Source organism: Oncorhynchus tshawytscha, linkage group LG34 (assembly GCF_018296145.1).
Source record: "Oncorhynchus tshawytscha isolate Ot180627B linkage group LG34, Otsh_v2.0, whole genome shotgun sequence".
NCBI classification, from domain to species: Eukaryota; Metazoa; Chordata; class Actinopteri; order Salmoniformes; family Salmonidae; genus Oncorhynchus; species Oncorhynchus tshawytscha.
The window spans coordinates 1615016-1636587 of NC_056462.1; the positions used below are offsets into that span (position 1 = coordinate 1615016).

At 40.8% G+C, this 21572-nt stretch overlaps 1 protein-coding gene across 1 annotated transcript in view; it reads left to right on the plus strand.

The window, feature by feature from the left end:
- fhdc1 (FH2 domain containing 1) overlaps positions 1-21572 on the plus strand; it is a 62495-nt gene that overhangs the window by 28552 nt on the left and 12371 nt on the right. Inside the window, exons 3-8 of the mRNA XM_042312092.1 lie at positions 3429-3490; positions 10265-10367; positions 11378-11463; positions 12868-12968; positions 17515-17585; positions 17873-17980. Coding sequence (XP_042168026.1) covers positions 3429-3490; positions 10265-10367; positions 11378-11463; positions 12868-12968; positions 17515-17585; positions 17873-17980 — 531 coding nt within the window. The remainder of the gene's footprint in view (positions 1-3428; positions 3491-10264; positions 10368-11377; positions 11464-12867; positions 12969-17514; positions 17586-17872; positions 17981-21572) is intronic.

Genomic DNA, 21572 nt, shown 5'->3' on the forward strand with positions numbered 1-21572 from the left:
AAAACATAAATTGACAGCAACAAGAGCAGTATAGACAGACAGAAAACTGTACCTGAACTCACTGTACTTATCACAGAACACAAGCGTACACAACAGCACAGCACAATCAGCTTTGTCTCGAGGGATGGAAGTAATACTAACGGATACAAAAGCCAATTTTACGGCATGCGTGTCTCGAAACAAGAAACGTGTCAATGGCGAGTGTAGTGTAAATAATTGTATACCCCTGAAAAAGGCTTTGAACGAACTGTAAAGCTATGCCCGCGTGAGGCTTAGCTAATGTCACAGTTTGACAGTCTGAGCAACCTGGAGGGAATATAGGCTGTTATTTCACAACCCCTATTCCTCAAGGGACTCCAAATATAACAACATGCTGCCCACTACTCCAGAGAACCCCTTGATTGGGGTGGCAGGGTAGCCTAGTGGTTAGCGTGTTGGACTAGTAAACAGAAAGTTGCAAGTTCAAATCCCCGAGCTGACAAGGTACAAATCTGTTGTTCTGGCCCTGAACAGGCAGCTAACCCACTATTCCTAGGCTGTCATTGAAAATAAGAATTTGTTCTTAACTTGCCTAGTTAAATATGGGTAAAATAAAAAATTGTACAAAGGACATATAGTGCCTTCAGAAAGTATGAGTTGACCTTCTCAACATTTCAGTCTGTTATGATCAGCATTTTAAATTGATGTTGTCACTGGCCTACACACAATACCCCATAATATCCAAGTGGAATTACTTTTTTACAAATGTTTACAAATGAATTAAACATGAAAAGCTGAAAAAAAGGGCTACTTAAGTATGGTTCTCAATCAGAGACAACGATAGACAGCTGTCCCTGATTGAGAACCCTACCTGGCCAAAACATAGAAATACAAATAATAGAATATAGAATACCCACCCCAACTCACTTCCTGACCAAACCAATATAGAGACATAAAAAGGATCTCTAAGGTCAGGGTGTGACACAAACTTCTCAGGGATTTCACCACAAGGCCAATGGTTTGATTTTATTTTATCAGGATCTCTTTTAGTCCTCATTTGGACAAATCTTCCAAGAGTACTTAAACATTAAAATACAATTTATAATACGATCACATTTTCACATACATACAGACATAATACACTGACATATTGGCCAGATGAATACTCTTTTTCTGTCTGGATAACACATAGATGGTGGACAATCTAATCCAAGTATTTAATGAATGTCTGTCTCTTACCAACTGCATACTGTTGTGAATAGAGTTTGGCCGATTTAAATGGTGTATATTATGAAATAAAATACATCTTTGCTACTTTCTTCTGTGCAATCTTCAGCCTCCTAATTTAACTTGATGATGCATTTTCCCAGACCACAGAACACTAGTTCACCTGATTCCCAATTAATGCTTGGGTTATTTAAGAATCTTTCCTAGGAAATATTTAGCTATCCTTCTGATCATGCATGCAGTTTTAAAATATATATTTTTACATGCACTCCTAGTAGTTTGGTTTCTGCCACTTCCTCAATTTGTACTCCCCCCATACTTAAATGTATCCCATGCTGTGTTGGCCTTTTCCTGGTGGAACAGACAAACATAACGTTGGTTTTCTTGGTGTTTAAGTTTTTAACATATATATTCGAAAATATATCCGTCGAGACAATTGGTTTCTCATAAGAAGCGATTGGAAAAATGGCTACCTCAGTATTTTACGCAAGATTTTCTCCGGGAGACACCATGTGACCACTCGCTATATATGGTCCCTTACAGCCATTCTCCAATGGAAATGCCTAAAAAGACGTCACAATGCTGTAGACACCTTGGGGAATGCGTGGAAAACGTAAGCTCATTCGTAGCTCATTCACAGCCATATAAGGAGTCATTGGCATGACGCGGTTTCAAAAAATTCGGCACTTCCTGATTGGATTTTTATCTGGGTTTCGCCTGTAACATCAGTTCTGAAGCACTCACAGACAATATCTTTGCAGTTTTGGAAACAACAGGTGTTTACTTTCCAAAGATGTCAATTATATGCATAGTCGAGCATCTTTTCGTGACAAAATTTCTTGTTTAAAACGGGAACGTTTTTCATCCCAAAATTAAAATAGCGCCCCCTATTGTCAAAATAATTTCATCATCTGCTAAATCAAATGCTCACTTAAATCTAAAAATAGTACACCCAAAAACCTGCCATTATCCATAGCACTGAGCCACTGGTCAGTCATGTCAACCAATGCAGTGGTAGTGGAATGGTTTTTGAGATAAGCATGCTGATTGGCTGTAATCAGATCATTATTTTCCATGTACTCCTGTATTTGTCTACTCACAATAACCCCCAATATCTTACTGAGTGAAGGGAGTAAACTAATTGGTTGACTATTGGCAGGGGTAATGGGTTCTTTGCTGTCTTTCGGGATAGGACACAGTTTAGCATGCTTCCATACATTTGCCAACGTCCCCTTTTCCAGTGACCATTTCAATATGTATTTCAGTGGAGCTGCTGTGATAGAAGAAAACTGAGGATGGATCAACAACATTGTAGTTACTTTACAATACTAAATCAAAACAAATCAAGCCATATTTATACAACACATTTCAGACGTGGAATGCAACGCAATGTGCTTTACAGGAAGAAAAAAAACAAAGAAAAAACGATGAAAATAAAATAGGAAATATTTACTGCACATATGATACAAAACAAGTGAACAACTAAAGAGCACCCTAAGGAAAAGCAAAGCTCAAAATATGTGTTTTAAGATCTTTGTTTTAAATATGTCTACAGTTTCAGCCCCCCTCAGTTTCTATGGCAGGCTATTCCAGTGGCTGGGGGCATAATGACTAAAGGCTGCCTCTCCATGCTTCTTGGTCCTAGGCTTTGGGATAGTTAAAAGGTCAGTGCCAGAGGACCTGAGGAACCTACTGGGTACATAACTTAAAAGCATGTCTGACATGTATTGAGGGGGCACAATCGTGGATTGATTTAAAAACTAACCTAATTGACAGAGCGAAGAAGGAAACCTCTACATCATACAAAATATTCTAAAACATGCATAAAAAACTTTTTGTCCTGAATATAAAGTGTTATGTTTGGAGAAAATCTAGCACTTTACTGAGTACTGCTCTTCATTATTTTCAAGCATAGTGGTGGTTACATCATGTAATGGGTATGTTTGTAATCGTTCAAAAACAGAAAACACTAACAAGTGACATCAATAAGGGATCATAACTTTCACCTGGATTCACCTGGTCATGGAAAGAGAATGTGTTCTTAATGTTTTGTATAGTCATTGTAGATTGCCATAGATTACCTGTTATTTCCCAAAATTATTGAAGATCCCTGTAATTTTGGTAAATTATCGGCAGCTTTGCAACCCGAATCTAGCATCACCATCATTCCCACATATATCCTCCTGTACTGAATCATGTTCCTCTCTTTCTACTGTTCTCAGATCAGCATTCTGGACTCCAAGCGTGGCATGAACGTGGGCATTTTCCTCAAGCAATTCAAGAAGTAAGTCTTCCTCCGGTTCTGTTAGATTAGTTTACATAAAGTGTGCATGAAATTCCACCGATCGGCCTGAGAGAGAGAAACGAGACGCCTTGTGCAAAACACAACGCCGTTGTGTAACTGGTGGCGTCCTTAGTCCGGCACGCTAGGTTGACCACTTGGGGATAAGGTCACGTGTGTGTGCATGGATGTCTGTAATTCTGTATTTACATTTGAGTCATTTAACAGACGTTCTTATCCAGAGCGACTTACCTGAGTAATTAGGGTTATGTGCCTTGCTCAAGGCACATCTTTCACCTAGTCGGCTTGGGGATTGAAACCACCGACGTTATGATTACCAGCCCAATGCTCTAACTTCTAGGCTAACTGCTGCCGCTGCCCCTGTATAGTTGTCATTGGGTTTAGGGCAGTAGTTCTCATTCCTGGTCCTGAGGACACAAAGGGATACACATTTTTGTTTTTTTCTTCGCACTACACACCTGATTTAAATCATCAAAGCTTGATGGTGATTTGATTTTGCTTGGGCAAAAAAACTACATTTTCACCGCTTTGGGTCTCCAGGACCCGGTTTGAGAACCACTGGGTTAGGGTATTTCCATAGAAGGGCGAGGCCAATTATATTACAACTAGTTTGAACTATCTGTGCCTGTTGCATTTGCTGTTCAAAGCGTGACCTATGAATAACCTTTATTTGTGTTTACCGAACTCGTGTCCTGTGTTTGTATGTGCATTGCGTGTTTGTCCAGGTGTTTGTGTGTGTGTGTGTTTTTGAGTATATCTCTGTGCAGGTGTGTGCTTGCATGTGCATGCATGCATGCTTCCACACGCTCCCACATGCGCCATTTGTCTGTTTCTCTGTACCTGTCTCCATAGCAGCCAGGTGCTTAGTGAACAGTCCAGCTCTCCTCCCACTGGTCCCTAGAGTAATCAGACACAGCTTTAGGCCTTATTTTATCTGGCTGACTTTTCCATCGTGAAACAACGTAGCTCAAATGCTAAATGGTCCCAACTCCCAAGGTGATCTACCATGCGCCCAGACTGAAGTGCTCTCTGATGCCTACTACTCTATATAGGAAGACACGTTATTGTCTACAACTTGCCATGACAGTATAGTGTTTAAATCAAAATGCTACTGAAATCCTTTGGGTAAATTCTAACTTGTTTGCCAATCTTTTTATGCTTGTCATTGTCTTATTTGGCAAGGCGACACTGCTGCACAGTTGGATGCAGAAACCGTGTCTGCAGGCTACAATTTCCCTAAATGCCAAGAAAAGCTAGATGATAAAGGTTTCCGATTCTGTATTAAACTTCGTCATCACCGGGCTGACCACAAAGGACATAGCGGTATCGTAATGAAGTTTCTTGTCTAAGACTTTTGAAAACTCACATAAGGATCAGAGTCCCTTGTCTGAAAGCCCCCAAGCTCCATGCTTTCTGTCCTATTTGAGTGTCTTAGATCTAATTTATATCTTACGTGTACACAACGAAAATACAGAATTAGCTACACAAATTGGAGGTCCTGCGTTCTTGCAAAGCAAAAATATGCAAACGTGTGCAGCAATGCCATTTTGTAACTTAACGCAATTACGCAGGATCGGCATTTTTCATATTTCATTGCGTTCTTGCGTTGCGTACATATGTAAATTATAAATAAGGCTTAGACTCATTTGAGATATTTTAAAGTTTCTGTCTAGGGATATTGAAGTCCCTCACCCTAAAATCTCCATGTTTTATACAGCAGTAGTTTTAATGAAAAACCCCTGGAGTTGTTTTTTTAATCAAAGTATTTCTTTACCCAGCCTGACTGGGCACATACTGTATTATTCAGTGTGTGTGTGACTGCTGGCAGTGCTCTCCTCAGCTCACACACACAGTTAATAAGTATGGCATGGGGACATGGCCTGCAGAAGAAGTATAGTCTGTCCTTACCACATCACTGTCTGTGCGTGTGTCCTTCAAAGGTCCCCGCAAAGTTGTTTTATGTTTAAAAATATGATCATTTCTTTGGACCATTTCCTACATTTACTGAGGAATATAGCAGTATTGACCCTGAAGATATCTACTCAGGAACCGGCACCACATACAATACACATTCACACACACACGCACACACAAAATACAGTCACACACAAAATACAGTTACTGAGAAGGTTTTAGTAATATCACAAAACGGACCCTCAGATTATCTGGGTTGATAATCCAGGAGAAAAGGTCCACATTGTTTCATTCATGTTTAATTGGTGGCGATAGCTTTGGCTAGCAATAAGTCCTATGTATTACATAAGCAGTCTGGAGTGGCTAATGCTAACTCACTGTGGTGTGGTAGACTGGGAGAGAGTTGTAGCTCGGGATTTGCATGCCAGCACAGAGCATGTGCTGTATACACTGAGCTTGTACAACTGATGTACAACACATTTGACACAATGGGTGTGATTCAACTGATATTTTTGTGATACTAATTGTTACAATGCTTGTGTAATTATTTTTGTCCAGAAAAACTCTCCCATGTATCACAATGGTTGTGCCCAGTTTTTCATCAATAAGTGCATCGATGACGCCGTCCCCACTATGACCATACGTACTTACACCAACCAGAAGTCATGGATTACAGGCAACATCCGTACTGAGCTAAAGGTTAGAGCTGCCGCTTTCAAGGAGCGGCAATCTCACCCAGAAGCTTATAAGAAATCCTGCTATGCCCTCTGACGAACCATCAAACAGGCAAAGCATCAATACAGGTCTAAGATTGGCAACTGGCAAGTGTCTTCACTGACATTTTCAACCTGTCCCCGACTGAGTCTGTAATACTAACATGTTTCAAACAGACCACCATAGTCCCTGTCCCTAAGGTAACCTGCCTAAATGACTACCTTAGCCATGAAGTGCTTTGAAAGGCTGGTCATGGCTCACATCAACACCATTATCCCAAAAATCCTAGGCCCACTCCAATTTGCATACCGCCTCAACAGATCCACAGATGATGCAATCTCTATTGCACTCAACACTGCCCTTTCCCACCTTGACAAAAGGAACTCCTATGTGAGAATGCTATTCATTAACTAAAGCTCAGCGTTCAACACCATAGTGCCCTCAAAGCTAATCACTAAGCTAAGGACCCTGGGACTAAACACCTCCCTCTGCAACTGGATCCTGGACTTCCAGACAGGCCGCCCCCAGGTGGTAAGGGTATGTAACAACACATCCACCACGCTGATCCTCGATACAGGGGCCCATCAGGGGTGCATGCTCAGTACCCTCCTGTACTCCCTGTTCACTCATGACTGCATGGCCAGGCACGACTCCAACACCATCATCAAGTTTGCCGAACAGTAGTAGGCCTGATCACCAACAACGATGAGACAGCCTATAGGGAGGTCAGAGACCTGGCCATGTGGTACCAGGACAACAACCTCTCCCTCAACGTGATCAAGACAAAGAAGATGATTGTGGACTATAGGAAAAGGAGGACTGAGCATGCCCACATTCTCATTGACAGGGCTGCAGTGGAGCAGGTTGAGAACGTCAAGTTCCTTGGTGTCCACATCACCAACAAACTATCATAGTCCAAACACACCAAGACAGTCGTGAAGAGGGCACGACAAAGCCTATTCCCTCTCAGGAGACTGAAAAGATTTGGCATAAGTCCTCAGATCCTCAAAAGTTTCTACAGCTGCACCATTGAGAGCATCCAGACTGGTTGCATCACTGCCTGGTATGGCAACTGCTCGGCCTCCTACCGCAATACACAACAGAGGGTAGTGCATATGGCCCAGTACATCACTGGGGCCAAGATTCCCTCTATACCAGGCGGTGTCAGAGGAAGCCCCTAAACATTGTCAATGACCCCAGCCACCCTAGTCATAGACTGTTCTCTCTGCCACCGCACGGCAAGCGGTACCAGAGCGCCAAGTCTAGGTCCAAAAGGCTTATTAACAGCTTCTACCCCCAAGGAATAAGACTCCTAAACAGTTAATCAAAGGGCTACCCAGACCCCTCTTTTATGCTGCTGATACTCTGTTTGTCATCTATGCATGGTCACTTTAACTCTACCTACATGTACATATTACCTCAATTACCTCGACAAACCGGTGCCCCTGCACATTGACTCTGTACCGGTACCCTCTGTATATAGCCTCACTATTGTTAATTTACTGCTGCTGTTTAATGATTTTTTACTCTTATTTATTTATTTTTACATTGTTGGTTAATGACTTGTATGTAAGCATTTCACTGTACCTGTTTTATTCGTCGCATGTGACAAATACAATTTGATATGATTTGATTTGAAATGCGTTTTACATCAGTTCTACAACTTGAGTGTGTACAGGGCCAGAGGGCTGATCTCATAGGACGTTTTGCATGGCTCTCCCTGGTATTTTCATAGCATTTGACTCTTATCACAAGAGCACCTATCAACACTGCCTCGTCCACACTGGACTTGGACACTTTCGTTTATGTAACACAGTCGCTAGTGCAGTATAGTATATTGTCACTCACAGACAAATTTGTTGCTAACAGTAACTCGAACTACTTACAGTATGTTATTTGTTATTCATGTCGATTGGAATCTTGAATGCAGAAAAGAGGCAGGTGGATAATGCTAACAAGGCTAATTAGACATTTGAAACATACAGTTGAAGTAGGAAGTTTACATACACCTAAGCCAAATACATTTAATAAACTCAGTTTTTCACAATTCCTGACATTTAATCCTAGTAAAAATTCCCTGTTTTAGGTCAGTTAGGATCACCACTTTATTTTAAAAATGTGAAATGTCAGAATAATAGTAGAGAGAATTATTTATTTCCGTTTTTATTTCTTTCATCTCAGTCCCAGTGGGTCAGAAGTTTACATACACTCAATCAGTATTTGGTAGCATTGCCTTTAAATTGTTTAACTTGGGTCAAATGTTTCGGGTAGCCTCCCACAAGCTTCCCACAAATACGTTTTGGCCCATTCCTCTTGACAGAGCTGGTGTAACTGAGTCAGGTTTGTAGGCCTCCTTGCTCGCACACACTTTTTCAGTTCTGCCCACAAGTTTTCTATAGGGTTGAGGTCAGGGCTTTGTGATGGCCACTCCAATACCTTGACTTTGTTGTCCTTAAGCCATTTTCCTCGCTCATGATGCCATCTATTTTGTGAAGTGCACCAGTCCCTCATGCAGAAAGCACCCCCACAACATGATGCTGCCACCCCCTTGCTTCACGGTTTGGATGGTGTTCTTTGGCTAGCAATCCTCCCCCTTTTTCCTCCAAACATAACAATGGTCATTATGGCCAAACAGTTCTAATTTTGTTTCATCAGACCAGAGGATGATCTTTGTCTCCATGTGCAGTTGCAAACCATAGTCTGGCTTTTTTATTGCGGTTTTGGAGCAGTGGCTTCTTCCTTGCTGAGCGGCCTTTCAGGTTATGTCGATATAGGACGCATTTTACTGTGCATATAGATACTTTTGTACCTGTTTCCTCCAGTATCTTCACAATGTCCTTTGATGTTGTTCTGCGATTGATTTGCACTTTTCGCACCAAAGTACGTTCATCTCTAGGAGACAGAACGTGTCTCCTTCCTGAGCGGTATGACGGCTGCGTGGTCCCATGGTGTTTATACTTGCGTACTATTGTTTGTACAGATGAACGTGGTACCTCCAGGCGTTTGGAAATTGCTCCCAAGGATGAACCAGACTTGTAGTCTACAAAAAGACAAATCTGAGGTCTTGGCTGATTTCTTTTGATTTTCCTATGATGTCAAGCAAAGAGGCACTGAGTTTGAAGGTAGGCCTTGAAATACATCCCCAGGTACACCTCCAATTGACTCATATTATATCAATTAGTCTATCAGATGCTTCTAAAGCCATTACATAATTTTCTGGAATTTTTTGAGCTGTTTAAAGGCACTTAGTGTATGTAAACTTCTGACCCACTGGAATTGTGCTACAGTGAAATATAAGTGAAATATGTGTCTGTAAACAATTGTTGGAAAAATTACTTGTGTCATGCACAAAGTAGATGTCCTATCCGACTTGCCAAAACTATAGTTTGTGGAGTGGTTGAAAAACGAGTTTCAATGACTCCAACCTAAGTGTATGTAAACTTCCCAACTTCCACTGTACATTCTCCCCCTTACAGTTGACCACCAATGAGAATATCATATGTTAAGTCATTCCTCCCGATTTGATATGACACAACCCAATTTCCAGAGAATGCATTCTTACTGAATTAGCAGCATGTTGTTGCAGTTGCACGGGCTCCCACCGCGTCTCCCAGAATCCCTTTCAATTCATGGATTCTCCAGTCCCATGGCTCATAAATCCACATCAGGCCTGGGCATTGGGCTCACATATCAAGGTGCCTGTGTGAGGATTGGCTGGATTTACTGCTCTGTGCAGACATAGAGTGAGAGCCTGTGTTGTTTACCAATTAACTGAACTGACTGTCTCATTTCAGTACCATTTCAGCCAATGGATATAAGGCTTTATAACTTGTTTTGTATGAGCCTTTAAGATGTTCTATTATAAGGTGTATAATATGTTGTGTTTATTTAATGTACGGGTATAATGCTTATAACTTGTTATGAGCATGTAAGAGCCTCTTATAACAAGGCTTATAGTATGTTAAGTCTCTCTGCAGCAAATGATCAACCGACTCAAAATGGTTTTTATTCAGATGATAATAAGATATTATAATGGGGTCATACTGTACATGCTTATAACATCTTGCCATGCATTATAACCGCATCATAATGCATTATAAGGGTTATCACTGTGTTCATCTTATCCAGGTCCAATCTGTCCATCGTGGAGGACATTCGCCAGGGAGACGGCAAGCTGTACAGAGCTGATCTCCTCAAAGACCTGCTCAAACTCCTGCCCGAGTCTGAAGAGGTGTGTGTGTGTGTGTGTGTGTGAGAGAGAGAGAGAGAGAGAGAGAGAGAGAGAGAGAGAGAGAGAGAGAGAGAGAGAGAGAGAACACAATGTACCAGCCAAGCAATGCACCACAGTTTTTGAATAGGATACTAGCACATCCCAGCTAGCATAGGTTTCCCCCATATCTATGATATAAATACCAGTAAATCATTCTGAAATGGATGGAGCACAATAATTAAATGATTTAATGACAGACATTGTCTAAGTTACTGTGTACATAAACAATGTTTAAGGTACATTTGTGTTGTTGAGGTTGGGTTCTTATGGATTGCACATATTGCAGCAAATCAAATCAAATCAAATCAAATTTTATTTGTCACATACACATGGTTAGCAGATGTTAATGCGAGTGTAGCGAAATGCTTGTGCTTCTAGTTCCGACAATGCAGTAATAACGAACAAGTAATCTAACTAACAATTCCAAAAAACTACTGTCTTATACACAGTGTAATGGGATAAAGAATATGTACATAAGGATATATGAATGAGTGATGGTACAGAGCAGCATAGGCAAGATACAGTAGATGATATCGAGTACAGTATATACATATGAGATGAGTATGTAAACCAAGTGGCATAGTTAAAGTGGCTAGTGATACATGTATTACATAAGGATGCAGTCGATGATATAGAGTACAGTATCTACGTATGCATATGAGATGAATAATGTAGGGTAAGTAACATTATGTAAGGTAGCATTGTTTAAAGTGACTAGTGATATATTTACATCATTTCCCATCAATTCCCATTATTAAAGTGGCTGGAGTAGAGTCTATATATAATATAATATTAATGGCATTTAGCAGACGCTTTCATCAAAAGCGACTTAAAGTCAGTCATGTGTGTATACATTTTCATATGGGTGGCCCCATTGGGAATCAAAACCATGATCCCAACTTTGCAAGTACAATGCTCTACCAACTGAGCCACATAGGAACGTGTTCATATGTTTATTGTCACATCCACAGGTAAAGAAACTGAGGGAGTTCAAAGGGGACTCCAGCAAACTGACCCTGGCAGACTCCTTCATGTACCTGTTGATCCAGGTGCCTCGGTAAGCTGTACTCATTTAGCCTAATGACGACCGGTCTAAATCATTTTTTTCTTTGTGCAGAAGGATCATTATTTGCCTAATAATGAGGGCCTCAACAAAATAAATGGGCTGGTTTTCAGGCCTCGAGGAAATGTTTGTGTTTGAAATGGTGTGTTTGAAATGCCTGAGACGATTTCTGGAGCCAGTCTGTCCCTGTTACTGCATGAATCAATCAAATCTTGATTCACTTATCAGCCATTTTAAGCATATCTTCATGAGTCTACCTTGCTAGTGTTTTTCCAGTACCCACAACTGTTCATTCTGCAATTTAATTTGCTCCAAAGGAAAATGCATGGTTATATACTAAAGCATAAACTGTGCAGGTTTGAGAAATTTACCGAGTACTTATTTCAATTAAATAAACGGGTGTGTAGTATCTGATGCTGTACCTCAGGTCAATTCCACTGCCCTTCGAGGGCTATGCTACTACTGTTTTTCTCCCTGGTAGTTAATTGATCAAGGCCAAGTGTAAGTCATACTTTACTTTACTTACTTTATTGACCCCATGGGGAAATTTTGTTGCAGGGTCATGTACATGTTTAAAGTGGTGTTTAAATATAAAACAAATTGACAATACAACTTCCATAACAGTTACATACAAATAAAAAGAGACTAGCCTGCTGGCCTTACTGGGTCGATAGGAACATTAGCCCAAGCTATTTAGGAGTGATATCACAGCTAGTGCAAATTATTGTCTAGTTCTGGTTTTCATCCCGGGGGGTGCCGTATACCTGCACCCAGAGGGGAGTAGTTCAAAGTCCGAGTACAGGGGGTGGCTTGGGTCTAAAATGATTTTGTGAGCCTTGCGGAGGGCCCTGATGTTAAAGATCTCATCCAGGCCTGTCTGTTTGACTCCAAGTACCTTGCGTGCGCTGTGGTGATAATCCTTCTCAGCATAGTTCTCTGGCTGACAGTGGCATTGCCCAACCAACAAACAATACAAAAAGTTTAAATATTCTCAATGAAAGATTTGTAAAACAGAGTCAGTATAAAACAGTCAACATTAAAATTGAGAAAGTATACACCCATATATTTGTATTTTTCTACAATCTCTATGTTCTGACCTCTGATAAATGTTGCAGAGGTAAATGTTGTACGCTTCCTGAAGTCTAAGCAAATCTCTTTGGTCTTGTTGATATTTAGGACCAGGTGTGATTCGTCACACAAAGTCATTTAGGACCGGGCCATGGGTTTCCTCGTCATCATGCAACAGGCTGATCAAGGCAGTACCTGATTAGGAGAGAATGAAAACCAGCAGTGCTTTGGCCCCCGAAACTGAGGGCCTGGAGTTGTATAGTAAATTGTACTATTCTGTTCCCTGTGCCAGTGAATTTGACACCCCCTGTTCTCTGTCGCCCCTGCCAGGTTTGAGTTGCGCATCGAGGCCATGGTCCTGCGTGATGAGTTCTTTCCATCCTGCGCTGTGATGAGCCGTGAGATCGATGTAATCCGCGTGGCCACCAAAGGTAATGATGTTGAGACAAAACTGCCCCACTAGCGGCCACCGCCGCCCGCTGGTGCTGCCACACACCATCGACTGGAGACCCAGATATCTGAGTCGCAGCACTGAGGTGTAACAAGGACCCAGTGTGTGCGCGGGTGCGTGCGTGTCATCTGAGCTGGCGCTGTATTCGGACCTATATATAGTAGATGCAGGTAAGGGTTGGAACCGGTTCAGAGAACAGAACAGAAAACAGGAAAATAACAGAATCATTTGACGAACAGAACCCGAACCGAAAACAAAAGTGATCTATATTGTTCCGGAACAAAACCATTATTTTAAAAGCATGGGAACCGGTTAGTAACGTTATTTTACGTTCTGGGCATTTTCTTCCTGTCCGACAAAAATCATAACAAAGCGCCTATGCAAAGCCCTCATTCTGTCACTCAGAAACTTATTCCAGCGTCTGCCTGCCAGCTGGAAATCTTTGCCAGTGTGTGTGTGTGTATGTTGGCTACCTGCCCCTCCCCTCTGAAGAATAGGTTACTGTAGCCTACTGACAACATTACAAGCATAATTCAGAAATTAGGGAGAGATGTTTAATTAGAGAAGAATGGATTGACTTTTTCAATGCTAGTTAAGGATACTATATTGTTCATGTTTTACGTTGGATTGATTAGCTACAAAAAGGCAATACATGTTTTTAATTCTAGCTAAAGATATTCAAAGTTCCTCCATAGAAGCCGCTCCTCCGTAGGTATAATTCTGTTGGCCTAATTCAGATAATGCATATCAGAACAAGATGCCCAGCGCTTCAAAGCATGCTTCTTGCCACCCTCTCTCGCTCTCTCCTCACCCTCAACATGTCAGTTGCATCTTGTGCCCTACACTGTGACTGGCAGCACAGTGTGTGTATTTGTCTTTCATTATGATTACTATGCTGTTACGGCAAAATACAATTGGCTCTTAACTACTTTCCTTTACTTATTAAATTGCTTACCTGCTCCACAGCAAGTTGCTCTATTTTGCACTGATTGGTGAAGTAAATTAATGTTGAGCTAAATGTATATATATTTTAGAGGTTTAAAAAGGAACAGAGAGGAACGATACAAACCCGTACTTTTTTGGGGTTCGAACCGTTTCAAAACTTTATTTTCCTGTTTAGAAAAGTGGAATGGAACCCAAAAAAATTATATTTCTGTTCAGAACTAAATGATTAAAAAATAATTTTGTTTCCAACCCCTGGATGCAGGGTTCATGCAGAGGAGGTTTTCAGGTTAATGACAGAAATTGAGGTTCATGCAATGAAGAGACATTTAAATACAGAGATAGAAAGATACTGAGATACAAACTGTATTTACAGATAAATAGAGACGTGGATGAGTGCACCTAGAGATTTTTTCGGGAGTAGGGACAGTAGACCTCATTTGGTTCACCATTTGTTTAATGGTTAATAATTGCAAAGGACAAAACAGGCCTTGATGACAAACAGTTGACACCAGCCGTATGGCCGCGGTGTGTCAGTGTTATTATACTTATATTAAGCACAGCGTCTGAAACCAATCATATGATCCACAGTCGACTTGTTTTTGTCATTTGGGCTCTGAAATATGCAACACATTGACATTGACATTGACATTTATTGTAGTACAGTGGGCCTATGCATGATTTGTTGGTATGCAGCTACTGTAGCTAATACATTCAAATGAGCTTGGCAAATGAGCTTGCCTAAAGAGCAGCACCACTTTAGCAAATGATTTGCCCTGATACATTTAGTAAGCTAAACATGTCTTGAGAGTGTAGACTGCTGTAAAATCTGCATTGTGAGGCCTTTTGGGGCATAGCGCAGGGTTTTTGAATGATTCGTAAAACGTCCTTACATGGAGTTTCACCTCTCAGCGAATTTGGGGCTTTACAAAGCGTCCAATAAATGGTCGCACATACAGTGGGGAGAACAAGTATTTGATACACTGCTTATTTTGCAGGTTTTCCATACTTACAAAGCATGTAGAGGTCTGTAAGTATTATCATAGGTACACTTCCACTGTGAGAGACGGAATCTGAAACAAAAATCCAGAAAATCACATTGTATGATTTTTAAGTAATTCATTTGCATTTTATTTCATGACATAAGTATTTGATACATCAGAAAAGCAGAACAGAAACTTTTGTTTGCAATTACTGTAGTTCTTGACCAGGTTTGCACACACTGCAGCAGGGATTTTGGCCCACTTCTCCATACAGACCTTCTCCAGATCCTTCAGGTTTCGGGGCTGTCGCTGGACAATATGGACTTTCAGCTCCCTCCAAAGATTTTCTATTGGGTTCAGGTCTGGAGACTGGCTAGGCCACTCCAGGACGCTGTGATGCTTCTTAGGGAGCCACTCCTTAGTTGCCCTGGCTGTGTGTTTTGGGTCGTTGTCATGCTGAAAGACCAGGCCACGACCCATATTCAATGCTCTTACTGAGGCAAGGAGGTTGTTGGCCAAGATCTCGCGATACATGGCCCCATCCATCCTCCCCTCAATACAGTGCAGTCATCATGTCCCCTTTGCAGAAAAGCATCCCCAAAGAATGATGTTTCTACCTCCATGCTTCACGGTTGGGATAGTGTTCTTGGGGTTGTACTCATCCTTCTTCTTCCTCCAAACACGGCGAGTGGTTTAGACCAAAAAGCTATATTTTTGTCTCATCAGACCACATGACCTCCTCCCATTCCTCCTCTGGATCATCCAGATGGTCATTGGCAAACTTCAGACGGGCCCTGGACATGCGCTGGCTTGAGCAGGGGGACCTTGCGTGTGCTGCAGGATTTTAATCCATGACGGCGTAGTGTGTTACTAATGGTTTTCTTTGAGACTGTGGTCCCAGCTCTCTTCAGGTCATTGACCAGGTCCTGCCGTGTAGTTCTGGGCTGATCCCTCACCTTCCTCATGATCATTGATGCCCCACGAGGTGAGATCTTGCATGGAGCCCCAGACCGAGGGTGATTGACTGTCATCTTGAACTTCTTCCATTTTCTAATAATTGCGCCAACAGTTGTTGCCTTCTCACCAAGCTGCTTGCCTATTGTCCTGTAGCCCATCGCAGCCTTGTGCAGGCCTACAATCTTATCCCTGATGTCCTTACGCAGCTCTCTGGTCTTGGCCATTGTGGAGAGGTTGGAGTCTATTTGATTGAGTGTGTGGACAGGTGTCTTTTATACAGGTAACGAGTTCAAACAGGTGCAGTTAATACAGGTAATGAGTGGAGAACAGGAGGGATCCTTAAAGAAAAAGAAAAGGTCTGTGAGAGCCGGAATTCTTACTGGTTGGCAGGTGATCAAATACTTATGTCATGCAATAAAATGCAAATGAATTACTTAAAAATCATACAATGTGATTTTCTGGATTTTTGTTTCAGATTCCATCTCTCACAGTTGAAGTGTACCTATGATAAAAATTACAGACCTCTACATGCTTTGGAAGTAGGAAAACCTGCAAAATCAGCAGTGTATCAAATACTTGTTCTCCCCACTGTATTTGACACACCAACCCCCCCTGCTCTAAGCTGAATGCGGCTCAATGTAATTTTAGCTGAGTCACAGCTTCTCACCCCTCAGCCACACTTTATTGGCTTCCCTCTCAGGAAGCCCATGCACCGCAACCTCTTTGTGGCAATGCTGAATTGAGATGTCAGTTTGGCAGGGCACTTGGCCAAAATTAAGAATAGTTTCATCAACATTAGGCCTCTGGGCGGCGTTATGTTACATAAAAAAGGTTATAGCTGCAAGGTTTTTTGGCGTGCTTTATTAGGAATGTGTAGATGGATGGAAGACAGTGAGACACAGAAAGAAGGCATTGAACCCTGACCTCCAGTACAGGGCCTTATGTGGCATGTGCCAGGAGTGTTATCCACAGCTCTGCACGTTGCTGCAACATTGGATAAGTTGGTTTGAGCCGTCGTTATTTTGTGTGTGTTTTTGTGTTTACTCCATCTCATCATGAATTGCATTTGATCTAGGATGTGCATGTACATATATGATGCATTTTGTTACACTGTTGTCCATTTTCTATTTAAACAAAGTGCAAGTCACAGACAAGCTACTTCCTGATTGTGATTACTAGTGAAACCAGACTCTTGGTGGGGGCCGACATTACTCCTAATGAGTAGCTAGCTGTATTGTACAGTATTTGAAACATCAATAGGCCTACAGTCATGCTAAAACTATGACATCATCTCTATACAGCTGTATATCTCAGTTGAAAGCCAGCTTGAGTTATAGTGGAAGTGTATGGTGGAAGTTAATTCCAACCAGTGATGGCGTTTGATGGGGGGCAGACATGGGTTGAAATACTTGAAAAGTATTTTCAAATACTTTGAGCATTTGCTTGAATCCGCCTGGAGTGCCAGATGGGCGGGGTTTGCAGTTTTGGGACTTTTCTATTAGTTTATTAAGCCAGGCAAGCTCAACTAGGCACAGATAAAGTATTTGAATCTATTTTTTTGAAGCCCAGATCTGATGGAGGTTACTGCTGAATGCTCTGCGTGCTATGGGTTTGTATTGACCCCTCACTCCTCTCTCTCTGTAGAGCTGATGACCTGTGAGGAACTACATGCCATCCTCCACCTGGTTCTGCAGGCTGGAAACATCATGAACGCTGTAAGCCAACGATGCCATTATCTCTCACTTTCCTCTTTCTATTTATCTATCCTCACTCTCTCTTCCTCTCTTTCTCTCTCCTCAATCACTCACTCACCCTCTCGCTCTCTCACTCACTCACTCACTCACTTGGTCTCTCTCTCCATCAATCTGTGACATCTGTCTAGTTCTCCCCCCGTATCTCGTCTCTCTCCTTATCTGTCTGATATGACCATGGCTAAGGTGGGATAATGGCTTTTATGGCACCACTATGACACTGCTCGTTTATCCTCCTCCCCGTCCCGCAGGGCGGTTACGCGGGCAACGCCGTGGGCTTCAAGCTGTCATCGCTCCTCTCGCTGGCTGACACCAAGGCCAACAAACCGGGCATGAACCTGCTGCATTTTGTGGCTTTGGTGAGTCTGACAGAGAGAAATGGGAGGAGACACTGAAGGAGACACACACACTGGAGGAGACAGACACACTAGAGGAGACAGACACACTGGAGGAGACAGACACACTGGAGGAGACTGACACACTAGAGGAGACAGACACACTAGAGGAGATAGACACACTGGAGGAGACAGACACTGGAGGAGACAGACACACTAGAGGAGACAGACACACTAGAGGAGACAGACACACTAGAGGAGACAGACACACTAGAGGAGACAGACACACTGGAGGAGACAGACACACTGGAGGAGACAGACACACTGGAGGAGAAAGGCACATTGGAGGAGACAGACAAACTGGAGGAGAAAAACAAGACATGCACAACACACACAGGAGAAGACACACATACACACTGGAGGAGACACACAGAGAGACAGATTAGTGGAGAATCACTTTGTAAGCAAGCTGTGTGCAGGAATATCTTCAGGTTTCTTCTGGTCATGCTCACTTTAAAATGAAATGTCACCATTTTTGGGTGTATGAGTCAGTGTGCTGACCTGTGGACCCTTTTGGCATTCGAACTGAGTACAGACACTCCCCACTGGGAACAAACTGGTTGAATCAACGTTGTTTTAACGTTATTTGTCAATGTATTGAGACATGGAATCTAGGGGGAAAATACATTGGATTTGGATTTGCAAAAAGTCATCAACTGTTGTTTTGAGGGTAAAATTTCAACCAGTAGGGAGTGTCTGTCATCATGGTAACCAATTTTCAACATAGACATACCTTGTTGAATTTGTACATTTGAAACAACTTCAGATCTTCAATGTTATGTCCACTATCAGAAAAAAGCTATAAGCTGGGCAGCAGCTCCTACTGGAGAGTTGATCTATCTACAGCCATCCATTTGCTGCATTCAAAGAGAACCAACCATTGATAACTTGCACTATGTACTTCCAGGATTTTAACTAAGCCCAGCTCTGCTTAGCTTTAATATTTGTCACTGACTACTACCAATTTGTTACAGTGAGAATGATATTTGAGAGATCGCTTAATAACTAAATAGATTCACTATTGTTATCGAAGTAGTTTCAAGGGGTGAGTTTAACAGAACAAATGTTAAGTCATATATCATCAATGATACTATTTAGGCCTATATTAGGCCTTTTATTATTATTATAGAATTTGCAAAGTCATCAACAGATATTGTCTCAAGTCAACCCAGGTTTCAACTAAAAATAGACAATGGATATGGCCCTAGGATTTCAAGCTTGATTTTAAATGTAATATTAAAGTTAATAATTAATATGTTGGACTCACATCTCCATCTCACATCTCCATCTCTAAGTAAAATAATAGGACTAAATCAAATCAACCTTTATTTAAAGTGTGTTTAAAGTTTGATTTGATTTAGTCCTATTCTTTAACTTCGATCTTTGGTTGAGATGGAGATGGAGTTATTTTAACATATTAATTTGTAGACAAACTGGAATTAAAGTCAGACTAAGTCAGTGGTACAAAAGATACAATTCCTTCAAATGTTGATTTTTGTTTGTGTAAACACAATTCAAGAACACTTTTGCAATGCACTTTTGCCTATTAACTTGTCCACAAGTTAACAAATGATATGTTGTATTCACGTCTCCAACTAAACCAAAAATATAATTCAATAGGATTAAGCCAGTGGCTCAGATTAAACTATCCAAGCATTAGATTCATTCCCTTTAAATGTTAATATTTGTATTACAAATATAACTTTTGTAATACAGTTAATAGCCTAAAGTTAGGCTATTTTACAAACTAATGTAACAGTATTTATTCAACTTTAAAACAAGTAACACATCCAGAGCCAGGTTTTGAAAGATTTTGAGAATCTTGTCATGGAATAAAAGTCAGATTCACTCCAAATTTGATCTTTGGTCACAATAGTTGATGCATTCAAAGATGGCCACACTATAGCACATACACTAATATGTTAAAATATTCTGAAAGTACACACAAAATGTGGAATGTAGGCCTATGGTACATAGTTGAAAAGCTAAGGGATTGGCCAAAAGATGGCGAAGTTATTGACAAACCGAAACTCAGATTTTCCTTGTCCATTTAAACCAATGTAAATTGACACCACAGTGGCCTGTCAACTTGAAACTTATCATCGCTATCATGGCCGTCCCTAAAATGTACCATACTGAATTTGGTATTTATATTTCAAAAAACAAGGAAACTATTAACAACTCATTCTTTGCATGTGTAACGCTAATGCTCAAAATCATCTGCATTTCATCTTATTCTTATGAACCATACGTCAGATTCACTTCAGATTTTGTATTTAGACTCATTACATCAGTCTTTAATGGTTTTTGATAAAAGTTTGTTGCTGCATTCAAATATGGCCGTTCTGTACCTATAGATGCATGTTAGCACATATGCTAATGCTACAAATACTTTTGAAAAATTATAGTTTCAAAAGTGTTTGTAGCATTATCTTATTTGCTATAGTACACCTATAGGTACAGTGTGGCCATATTTGAATGCTGCAACTCGTTTTTACTTCACTTGAGTCACCCTTGTGGTATTGAGAGATAAACATAGTAATGCTTTCACTGATTGCACATAAAGGAATATAGTTACATGATAGAGTGCTTGCTTTGCTAAACAACTGATCTTGTGTCCTTTCTGTCATCCTGTGAACACCGTTCATTGCTGCTCACAGCTATATATATATTGGTTTTGGTATTAGATGAAACAGTGAGAACACATTAAGTTGTTGTATATAGTATATGTACAACACTGAGTATATAAAACATTCTTGGTTGAAGATATTCCTAAGGTTTGGTATACTCAGTGTATGGATACAAAATGTCTGACATTGCATTCCCATTTTAATTTTGTTTAATTTTTTTGTTTGTTTGTTATGATGGAAATTGCAGTGATAACACGTTTATATCTTTATGTACATATTCTTTATCCCCTTACACTTGTGTCTATAAGGCAGTAGGTTTGGAATTGTTAGCTAGATTACTTGTTGGTTATTACTGCATTGTCGGAACTAGAAGCACAAGCATTTCGCTACACTCGCATTAACATCTGCTAACCATGTGTATGTGACAAATAAAATTTGATTTGATTTAGATGACAACTAAACCAAACATCCAACATTGTTTTTTCATTGGAATTTGGTTGTGCTTTTAGAAGGTAGTGACACATTAGGAATTAAACAAACTTAAGGCTGTCTTTTTGAGTGGGTGAATAAAGGTTGAAATCTTATTGATCAACATCTCATCCAAATATTACCAACATTTCCACGTTTAAATGACGTGGTGTGCCCAGTGGGTCAGAATTCAGTAGTTTGTTTGAATTCGTTTGTTAGAATTTGAGATGTGTAAATATGTATTTTTTGACACAGAATACGGAGAGGCTTTCCACAGATGCCCTTTCAACAGCAGAGAAGATGTCACTAGTAAATATTCCATGACATTGATGTTGGAGTAAACAGAGGCCAAATTAGAGAAATGTTGAATATTGCAAGAAGGATGGCAGATGTTTGTGTGTTTTTCTTTTTTAAGGAGTCCTTATGTATTTTCAAGCTTTATTAAACAGATTGGAAAT